At 35.8% G+C, this 12097-nt stretch overlaps 1 protein-coding gene across 1 annotated transcript in view; it reads right to left on the bottom strand.

The window, feature by feature from the left end:
- LVRN (laeverin) overlaps positions 1 to 12097 on the bottom strand; it is an 82397-nt gene that overhangs the window by 33891 nt on the left and 36409 nt on the right. Inside the window, exons 5-6 of the mRNA XM_068534160.1 lie at positions 7260 to 7414; positions 5674 to 5787 (exon numbers count right to left, since the gene is read on the bottom strand). Of these exons, the coding sequence (XP_068390261.1) occupies positions 5674 to 5787; positions 7260 to 7414 (269 nt within the window). The remainder of the gene's footprint in view (positions 1 to 5673; positions 5788 to 7259; positions 7415 to 12097) is intronic.

The following is a 12097-nucleotide window of genomic DNA, read 5'->3' as shown; positions in this document are numbered from 1 at the left end:
AAAACTACAATCCTGCAGCCTGTGGACCAAAAACCACAGTTACAGAAAGATAGACAAGATGAAAAGGCAGAGGGCTATGTACCAGATGAAGGAACAAGAAAAAACCCCAGAAAAACAACTAAATGAAGTGGAGATAGGCAACCTTCCAGAAAAAGAATTCAGAATAATGATAGTGAAGATGATCCAGGACCTTGGAATAAGAATGGAGGCAAAGATTGAGAAGATGCAAGAAATGATTAACAAAGACCTAGAAGAATTAAAGAACAAACAAACAGAGATGACCAATACAATAACTGAAATGAAAACTACACTAGAAGGAATCAATAGCAGAATAACTGAGGCAGAAGAACGGATAAGTGACCTGGAAGACAGAATGGTGGAATTCACTGCTGCCGAACAGACTAAAGAAAAAAGAATGAAGAGAAATGAAGACAGCCTAAGAGACCTCTGGGACAACATTAAACGCAACAACATTCGCATTATAGGGGTCCCAGAAGGAGAAGAGAGAGAGAAAGGACCAGAGAAAATATTTGAAGAGATTATAGTCGAAAACTTCCCTAACATGGGAAAGGAAATAGCCACCCAAGTCCAGGAAGCGCAGAGAGTCCCATACAGAATAAACCCAAGGAGAAGCACGCCGAGACACATAGTAATCAAAGTGGCAAAAATTAAAGACAAAGAAAAATTATTGAAAGCAGCAAGGGAAAAACGACAAATAACATACAAGGGAACTCCCATAAGGTTAACAGCTGATTTCTCAGCAGAAACTCTGCAAGCCAGAAGGGAGTGGCATGATATACTTAAAGTGATGAAAGGGAAGAACCTACAACCAAGATTACTCTACCCGGCAAGGATCTCATTTAGATTTGATGGAGAAATCAAAAGCTTTACAGACAAGCAAAAGCTAAGAGAATTCAGCACCACCAAACCAGCTCTACAACAAATGCTAAAGGAACTTCTCTAAGTGGGAAACACAAGAGAAGAAAAGGACCTACAAAAACAAACCCAAAACAATTAAGAAAATGGTCATAGGAACATACATATCGATAATTACCTTAAACGTGAATGGATTAAATGCCCCAACCAAAAGACATAGACTGGCTGAATGGATACAAAAACAAGACCCATATATATGCTGTCTACAAGAGACCCACTTTAGACCTAGGGACACATACAGACTGAAAGTGAGGGGATGGAAAAAGATATTCCATGCAAATGGAAATCAAAAGAAAGCTGGAGTAGCTATACTCATATCAGATAAAATAGACTTTAAAATAAAGAATATTACAAGAGACAAGGAAGGACACTACATAATGATCCAGGGATCTATCCAAGAAGAAGATATAACAATTATAAATATATATGCACCCAACACAGGAGCACCTCAATACATAAGGCAACTGCTAACAGCTATAAAAGAGGAAATCGACAGTAACACAATAATAGTGGGGGACTTTAACACTTCACTTACACCAATGGACAGATCATCCAAAATGAAAATAAATAAGGAAACAGAAGCTTTAAATGACACAATAGACCAGATAGATTTAATTGATATATATAGGACATTCCATCCAAAAACAGCAGATTACACGTTCTTCTCAAGTGCGCACGGAACATTCTCCAGGATAGATCACATCTTGGGTCACAAATCAAGCCTCAGTAAATTTAAGAAAATTGAAATCATATCAAGCATCTTTTCTGACCACAACGCTATGAGATTAGAAATGAATTACAGGGAAAAAAACGTAAAAAAGACAAACACATGGAGGCTAAACAATACGTTACTAAATAACCAAGAGATCACTGAAGAAATCAAAGAGGAAATCAAAAAATACCTAGAGACAAATGACAATGAAAACACGACGACCCAAAACCTATGGGATGCAGCAAAAGCGGTTCTAAGAGGGAAGTTTATAGCTATACAAGCCTACCTAAAGAAACAAGAAAAATCTCAAGTAAACAATCTAACCTTACACCTAAAGAAACTAGAGAAAGAAGAACAAACAAAACCCAAGAAAAAAAAAAAAAAAAAGACAATATGGTACTGGCACAAAAATAGAGATATAGATCAATGGAACAAGATAGAAAGCCCAGAGATAAACCCACGCACCTATGGTTAACTAATCTATGACAAAGGAGGCAAGGATATACAATGGAGAAAAGACAGTCTCTTCAATAAGTGCTGCTGGGAAAACTGGACAGCTACATGTAAAAGAATGAAATTAGAACACTCCCTAACACCATACACAAAAATAAACTCAAAATGGATTAAAGAGCTAAATGTAAGGCCAGACACTATAAAACTCTTACAGGAAAACATAGGAAGAACACTCTTTGACATAAATCACAGCAAGATCTTTTTTGACCCACCTCCTAGAGTAATGGAAATAAAAACAAAAATAAACAAATGGGACCTAATGAAACTTAAAAGCTTTTGCACAGCAAAGGAACCTACAAACAAGACAAAAAGATAGCCCTCAGAATGGGAGAAAATATTTGCAAACGAATCAATGGACAAAGGATTAATCTCTAAAATATATAAACAGCTCATGTAGCTCAATATTAAAAAAACAAACAACCCAATCCAAAAATGGGCAGAAGACCTAAATAGACATTTCTCCAAAGAAGACATACAGATGGCCAAGAAGCACATGAAAAGCTGCTCAACATCACTAATTATTAGAGAAATGCAAATCAAAACTACAATGAGGTATCACCTCACACCAGTTAGAATGGGCATCATCAGAAAATCTACAAACAACAAATGCTGGAGAGGGTGTAGAGAAAAGGGAACCCTCTTGCACTGTTGGTGGGAATGTAAATTGATACAGCCACTATGGAGAACAGTATGGATGTTCCTTAAAAAACTAAAAATAGAATTTCCATATGACCCAGCAATCCCACTACTGGGCATATACCCAGAGAAAAGCACAATTCAAAAAGACACATGCACCCCAGTGTTCATTGCAGCAGTATTTGCAATAGCCAGGTCATGGAAGCAACCTAAATGCCCACTGACAGACAAATGGATAAAGAAGATGTGGTACATATATACAATGGAATATTACTCAGCCACAAAAAGGAATGAAATTGGGTCATTTGTAGAGACGTGGATGAATCTAGAGACTGTCATACAGAGTGAAGTAAGTCAGAAAGAGTAAAACAAATATCGTATATTAACGTATATATGTGGAACCTAGAAAAATGGTACAGATGAACCTGTTTGCAGGGCAGAAACTGAGACAGAAATGCAGAGAACAAATGTATGGACACCCAGGGGGGAAAGCAGAGGGGGTGGAGGTGGTGGTGTGATGAATTTGGAGTTTGGGATCGACATATATACACCAATATGTATAAAATGGATAACTAATAAGAATGTGCTGTATAGAAAAATAAATAAAACAAACAAAAAAAGAATCAATGATAAAAAGAAATAACTAAATGGTAAAAGAGAGGATAATCTTACCATCTTAGCTTCAAAAACATTAGTAATATGTTTTCGTCACTGTTTCCAGTTATGGTAATACCTTAGCCATTTTAGTTGCATTAAGAGGTAACTGACTGATGTTGATAGTATAGTCCATTCAATTAAGGACATACAGGGTGAATCTAATTGTTTTATGGGAATGCAATTTCTTTCCATATTTACTCTCAGCACAGAGTTAATTTGGAATACAACCAAATGCTTTCAAAAACAGTTATAGATGACACTAACCATGTGTAGATGCTACTTTATAAAAGAGAGATATAAACAATTTTGTAGGTATAGAGTATACGGGAAGGACTATTGAAGACAACTGAGATTTACTGTATGTGTATAAAGTTTATGTATATGAAAAGAGTCATATAATGAACATATACACACACACACCATAAGCTCCTTGAGAACGAGAACACTCCCAGGTGTTTTCTCTGCAGAGCACAGTGGTTAAAGGCATGGGCTTTGCAGTTACAGAAACCTGGAACTGACTCTCATCTCTGACCTTTAATAACTGTGAGACCTTGAACAACTTACTTAATGCTTCTATGCCTCAGTTTCCTCAATAGAAAATAGAAAAGATAACAACTATACTCATAGGATTATTTTGAAGATTGAGTAAGATGATATATGTATAGAACTTACACTACCAGGCAGATAAATCCTAAGTACTCAGTGAATGGTAAATACAGTATTATTGTTATTATCATCATTATCCTCATCTTCAGACTAGACCCAGGTAACTGGAATGTAATCACAGTTCTGCCTCAATCAGGCAAATGACCTTGGGCGAGTCAATTAACTTTTCAATACTTCGTTCTGCTGATCTATATCATGATGTCCAATCCAGGGGAGGAAGAGCAGAGGTACTGCAGAATGGCCGGACTATGTGATGGTGGGCATTTTATAGGATGTTTGCAAAGGGCAGAGTGGGTGGCATGGAACTGGGGCAGTAAGAGGCTGCTACATCAGTGCTTCCCAGAAACTACAATTTCACAAACAGGTAAAAAAGGATTTTTTTTTTTTTAAGTTTCTGGGGTGCCAAGAGAGGTCTGTCAACTTTTTATTCTGCCAACTTTTTAGTCAACAAAAACCAAATATCTACCTACCATCTCCCTCCTTTCACAGAGGGAAAATTTACAACCAATATAATAGAAAGAACACAATCTTAGACTCTCCTTCAAAGTGAATAAATTTAGCCTGTAAAGAAGATCTGGCCAGTGGAGATCAGCATTTCAAATGTCAATGTACTCTGAATGAGCGAGGGTAGGGAAGGGAGGAAAGAGGCCAAAAATTGAGCCTTGGAAACACTTGGGAGGGGAGATGAGAGAGAGGCTGGCAAAGGGCAGCAGAAAGAGCAGCTCTGAGCATCAGGGGGACGGCAGGAGGCAGGACGCAGGAACAGAGGGGGAGAAAGGACCCCTGGCTCGGAGTGAAAAAGTGAGGTCTGTGTCAAAAGATGGTATTAAGTCTAAACATTTAAACACCTAAATCAAATAAAGTCAATTTGGCTTTATCATGCCATTCTGAAAGCACTACCTAATTACTCTAAATAAAATATTAGAAACATAACTTACAGTTGAAATAATCAGATTTGCATATCCATAAGTTTATTTTTCTATGCTACTATTTACTCAAAACAGCAAAAGAATATCAGCTATAATAAATACAATATCAGCTATTAGTATTATATGTAATATCAGCTGTATTATATGTAACATAATATATAATATTTATAATATATAATATAGCATATTCTTATCATTAAAGCCATAGACTACTGATTACAAGCGCTTTAAAATTTAGTCTAGGTAGAAATAAATGAAAATAACCTAAAATCTTATAGTAGGGAAATATTACATAGATACACCTTATACGGTGATATGATAAAATATTAGGCAACCCTTAAAAATCATGTTTTCAAAAATGATTTAATGATTTGTGAAAATGCTCTTGATACAGTATGAAGTAGAAAGGGTATTACACATTTCTGTGTAATTCTCTTTTAGGAATATTTATAATAATAAAAGTCTGGAAAAAGAAAACATACCAAAAAGATAAAATTGATCATCTCTGGTATTACAGATAATTTAATATTCCTTTTACTTTTCTGTATTTTACACACTTTCAACAATAAACATGCATTACTTTTATAATTAAGGGAAAAAAATTATAATTAACAAACTACTTACCCTTGGGAGTTTAGGATTGAAGTAGTTAATTACTCCAAACTCAAAGTAAGATGCGAAACCTTCATTGAGCCAGATATTGTTCCACCAATTCATGGTAACCAAGTTTCCAAACCACTTTTGGAGTTGGGAAAAAAAAATTCTTAAATTCAATTTAAGTAATATTTATTGTAATTGCATGTGAAATAAATGTAAGGTCAAAGACAAAATTAAATGCTTTTTGCTATCAATGATAAACTTGAAAACAGGACCCCAAAATGACGTTGTTGTTTTAACATGAAGAGATGTCAGTCATGCATTTCTTCTAAAACAATCATTTCACATCCAATGACTGAAAGCAATTTTTGTTTTAAAATTGTGATGTTAAAAAATAAGTTAAGCTAGAGTAGCAGTTCTCAAATTGTCCACTTTGCCCCAAAGTTAAGTTAAAGCAGAAGTCCTGAAAGTTTACTTAGCACCTACTAATTACAGAATCTTATACTCTAAACAGACTACATTAGGATCTTGCTGTAAGCAGTGATTGTGTTTTCAGGACATGATTTGATCTGCACCGTGTAAAAATCACTCAAGTATTCATATGTTCTGCAAAGTGGTACAGCTATAATTATTTTCTATTTGAGCTTAACAGAAAGAAAGTGTCAAACAGATGATAAACAGAATCAGGAAAGAAAAACACAATAATTTCCCAAACCAACAAATCCACATCCTGGTATTTAACCAAATTCTTATATAACAGCTGTGACGTACTAATAGCAGCCTGTATTCCAAAACACTGTGTCATTTAGGCTATACCAAAACAAATGACACTTCGGGTGACTGATCAAAACTTGTGAAAGTATGTGTTGACTGTGTAACAGGGTGTTATTCAATCCCAGGAAATCACTCTTCTCCAAAACTTCTTAGGAGTCCATATAATTATAAAAAGATAACCATTTCACAGTTTAGATGACTTCTTTCTTGACACACTTGATTTATAAAGGTCAAAATGCAGATGTGAGACTCTCCATCAAATCACATAACTAAACTTCTAAAATCACAGCATGAAAGCATATAGATCTCATGAAATAAATCCTGTTTACATCACCTTTGGGAATGCAGCTCCAGGATTAATTACTGCTCACCTCACTGACACTAGGATATTGACTATAATCCTTTAACTTGTAACTTCGCTCAAAAAAAAAAAAAAAACTTTGTAACAATCTGCTAATGAAATGTGGATTATCTTGCAGTGACTTTTTTGAATATCTCTATTTTAAGATGGAATGGAAAGCAAATAATCGTAGCTCTGCTTGGCTTACTTTTCCTGAAGAGAACTTTGTGGAACACAGTTACTCTTTGGATATAAATATATGACCTGCGAATGTTCTTTTAAGTTCTCATCACTGTGATTTATCGCCAGTAGTTCAAATCCACCCAGGATCTGATTACACAGATCCTTCCTTGTTTTCTTTCAGCGACCCACTTTTCAAATAATTTTTAAACTTTGGTGTACAGCAGGGTTTGGGGGCGGGGGGTGGGGGTCGCTACTTTTGGTACAGCAGCTGGAGAATATCTTCATGTGAAATAAGAAAGAACGTTTTACCACATGCCTGATGTCCAATCTCGTGGGAGACAATATAGGAGATCACAGTCTTTTTTTCTGTTAGTTTATCCTTTGGTTGCAGCAACAATAATGACTCATCAAACATCAACAGTCCCCAGTTTTCCATTGCACGGTTGTCAAAAGTAGGCAAAGCAATTATATCTAAGTGGATTTAAATGGAGGGAAAAATGAAATCATCTCTTCCTCAAAATTGGAGACTTCCAGATACAAACATCTCAAAATGAAATCATAAAATTACTGAAAGAAAAATGCAAGTGAATATTTATAATTTAAGGGGAAAGAAGGCTTTAAAGACATACCAAAGACAGAGCCAGAAAATAAACTGTTTTGACTATATGAAAATTAAATACTTTTGATAAAGGACCTGTATTCAAAATACACAAAGAACCCCTGAAACTCAACAATAAGAAAATAACTTTACAAAATTAGCAAAAGATCTAAATAGACACTTCACTAAAGAGATATGCAAATAGCAAATAAACAGATGAAAACATGCTCAACATCATATGTCATTAGGAATTTGCAAATTAAAATGACAATGAGATACCACGACACACCAATTCAAAACAAAACACCAAATGCTGGAGAAGATGTGGAACAATAAAAACTCTCATTCATTGCTGGTGGGAATGCAAAATGGTACAGCCACTTCAGAAGACAATTTGGCAGTTTCTTGTAAAGCTAAACATAGGCCGACCATACAGTCTAGCAATTGAGATCCTAGGTATTTACCCAAATGAGTCAGAAACTTATGTCAGAAACATGCACATGAATATTTATAGCAGTCTTATTCATAGCTGCCAAAACTTGGAAGCAATCAAGATGTCTTTTAATAGGTGAATGGATAAAGAAACTGTAGTACAGCCATACAACAGAGTTCTATTTAGTGATAAAAAGAAATGAGCTATCAAGCTATGAAAGGACACAGAGAAAACTTAAATGCATGTCACTAAGTGAAAGGAGCCAGTCTGAAAAAGCCACACATGGTATGATTCCAGTTAGTATATAACAGTATGGAAAAGGCAAAACCATAGAGACAGTAAAAAGATCAGTAGTTATCAGGGACTTGGGGAAAGGAGGGAGAATGAATAGGTAGAGCACAGGGGATTTTTTATGACAGTGAAACTATCTGTATGATACTGTAATGGTAGAGACATGTCATTACTATATACATTTGTCAAAACTCACAGAACTGTACAACACAAAGAGTGAACTCTAATGTAAACTATGGACTTTAGTTAATAAAAGTGTATCAATACAGTTTCATCAATTGTAATTTTAAAAATAGCCACACCAATGTAAGACGTTAACAATAGGAGAAACTGGGGTTGGGGACAAGGGGAGGGAGAGGAGGTACAGGAGGACCCTCTACACTTTGGGCACAATTTTTCTGTAAACCTAAAACTGCTCTAAAAAATAAAGTCTATTTAAAATCAAATATTTTAGTTCACCAAAAAACACCACAAACAAATTTGAAAGGCAAAACGTGGACTGGGAAAAATATTTGCAGCATATATCACAACTAGACAATATTTTTTCAATATTTAAAGAACTCTGATGAATAAAAAAGAAAACACAAAAATGTGAACAACTCACGAAAGAAATAATTCAAACAGCCAAAAATCTTACTGAAAATGTTCAGCTTCATTTGTATCAAAAACAAAAATTAAAACAATGATATAACTTAATCTTTCAAATGTATGAGAAGATTAATAATTAGTATTGGCTAGAATTAATAAATTAAGTATAGGAAAACTGACACATAGCCTTTTGGCAAGGGTGTGAACTGGTACAATTTTTCTGGAGCAATCCAGCAAAATGCTTCATGACCTTTAAAAATGTTCCTACCCTTTCCACTTTTGGAATTTCTACTAAGGCAAGTAGCATGGATATTTGTAAACATTTCCTTATGTTTTCTTTAGTGTTTTAAAAGCAGCACTGGGGCTTCCCTGGTGGCGCAGTGGTTGAGAATCTGCCTGCCAATGCAGGGGACACGGGTTCGAGCCCTGGTCTGGGAAGATCCCACATGCTGCGGAGCAACTGGGCCCGTGAGCCACAATTACTGAGCCTGCGCGTCTGGAGCCTGTGCTCCACAACAAGAGAGGCCGCGATGGTGAGAGGCCCGCGCACCGCGATGAAGAGTGGTCCCCGCTCGCCGCAACTAGAGAAAGCCCTCGCACAGAAACGAAGACCCAACACAGCCATAAATAAATTAATTAATTAATTAAAAAAAAAAAAAAAAAAAGCAGCACCCGCCACCAAAAAGGGAAAATCAGTCCAAATGTTCAACCACTGAGGATTAAATAAATTATTCTGTCAAACTGATACGTAGGCATCCTATGTCTTAAAATGACAATAAAAAAGAATAGTTATCTGGATCATGTTGCTATATACTGTTAACTTAAAAAAAAAAAAAGCCAAAGAATAGTATCAATTCCACAGTATAATTTTTGTTAAAAACAAAGAAGCAAATACAAAGAAAGGTGGAGACTGAGACAAAGACAGACACTGGAAATATATACACCAAAATGTTACCCATGATTATCTCTGCATGGTAGCAAAACAGGAGATTTTGCTTCTCTTTTTTGTGCTTTTCCCTATCTTTCCACATTTTCGACAGTGTGATCATTATTGCTTCTAAAACTAGAACAAGTCTTAAAATTTTCTTTTCCTAATGTAAGAAATATCATTCCTACAGTCCATGCTACATTTGCCTAATGAATGTTTTATGCTGTGCTATGCTCAGTAATTTAAGTTGACTTTACACTTGGTTGAAGTTGACAGTACGTAGTAAAGCGTATCCAGGTAGTGGATACATAGCTTCCACCAGGTAATGCTCTTTTATCTTTGGGTATACTTAGTTGCCTCAGCCTAGGTCTCCCATTCTTCTATCTATCCTTTCCTCCACCAGCACCCATCCTACCCAGCAACCCACCCACTTTCCTCACAAAAGACTGCTCTACTCCACTCAAGCCAATCCCTTTTGTTCTCTACAACCACTGAGTCTTTCTCTGCTGGAGCTGTTTGCTATCCCAGGAAATCCTCTGCTCAGTCTATGAATGCCACCAATACTTGTGGTCCAATCTAACCAACTTTAAGAAGCCATTTCTAACTAACCCTGATGACTATTTTAAAAAAATTGTTTTTTCTTTACTTCAGATGCATACAACTGGAGTAAGAAGAATTCTTGTTTCTTCACACATGACCCTGTTTTATTTTATTTTAATGATGAATTCATTATTTTAAAATAATAATACAAAACCCATGACTCTACCACGTACCCTTTAGAACAGGGGTTGGCAAATTTTTTTCCATAAAGGGCCAGATTAGTAGATAGTTTCAGCTTTGTGGGCTATATGTTTTCTGTAACACATTTAGCTCAGGCATACCAGCACAAAAGTAGCCACACACACTATGTAAGCAAATAAGCACGTTGTGGTGCAATAAAACTATTTATGGACCCTGAAATATGAATTTTATATACAATTCTCATGTATCACAAAATATTATTCTTCCTTTGATTTTTTTCAACCATTTAAAATTGTAAAAACCAATCTTAGCTCATGGACCATACAAAAATAGGCAGTGGGCCAGATTTGATTGCTTGCCTGTGCCTAATTTAGATTATTATTAATAACTTGTATTCTGATTTCCAGACTGGCAGCATCAGCACCACCAGGGAGCTTATCAGAAATAAAAATTCTGGGACCAACCCCAGACCTACTGAATCAGAAACTCTGGGGTCAGGAGCAGCAATCTGTGGTTTAACCAGCCTTCCAAGTGATTCCAATGCACGGTAACATTTGGGAACAGCTGACTTACATCTTCCTCTGTGCTCCTTCTCAACTCATCCTTTAGCTTATTCTTCCAGAGATTCACCACTATCCTGCACTTGGTGTTTATCATTCCATTGTTTAAGATAAAGCAAGGGAATATATATGTAGCTGCCTAATATTATATATAATATTGCCTAAATATTATATTGTTTAGGTTTCTTTTGTTTTTAAACTTTAGAAAGAGTGTTTCATTTTCATTGCTGGATAGTTTCCCGTTGTGTGAATGAACCACACTTTATCTATCCATTCTCCTATCGGTGACCACTTTGGTTGCTTTCAGTTTGGGGCTAGTATGAAAAGTGTGGCTATGAACATTCTTGCACATGTCTTCTGGCACATATGTGCTCAAATTCCTCTTGGGGTATATCTAGCAATGGAATTACTGAGTTTTAAGGTATTCTAATGATCAACATTGTAAGATAACAAATAAGTTTCAAAGTTGTAACAACTGATACTCCCTTCAACAATGTCACCTTCTACTGGCGTTTGTCAGAATGCTTACTCTTTGACAACTGAGTGGTATGAAATGGTGCCTCACTGTGGCCTTGGATATTCATTTCTCAGATTGCTTAATGAGGCTAAGTATCTCTCCATAAGTTTATTAGTTACATCTGTTTCCTTTTCTGTAAAACAGCTATTCATATATCTTTTACTTGTTTTTTTCTATTGTTATTTTTCTTATTTATTTGTAGGTGTTCTTTATATATTTGGGCTACTCCCATTACCAGTTATCAATCCTCTTTCTTTTAAGAGTTTTTTTTTAGCCAGTACGTTATCTCATACTTAGCAATTTGTTGCTTTTGCTTTTAACACGTAGAAGCTATCTCCCTAACTGAGCTACTTGAACAGAGCCTCAGCCATCTACTTCTTCTGCATTCACAGAGCACCTAGGAAGGTAACAGGTGATTCTCATTTACTCAGTAGCTTCTAATTGATTATGGTCATTATTTCATTGCTTTATGATTTATATTGTACTTGAGTTTTACTA

Source organism: Eschrichtius robustus, chromosome 2, assembly GCF_028021215.1.
Source record: "Eschrichtius robustus isolate mEscRob2 chromosome 2, mEscRob2.pri, whole genome shotgun sequence".
Lineage (NCBI taxonomy): Eukaryota > Metazoa > Chordata > Mammalia > Artiodactyla > Eschrichtiidae > Eschrichtius > Eschrichtius robustus.
This window is presented reverse-complemented; position numbering and strand designations above follow the sequence as displayed.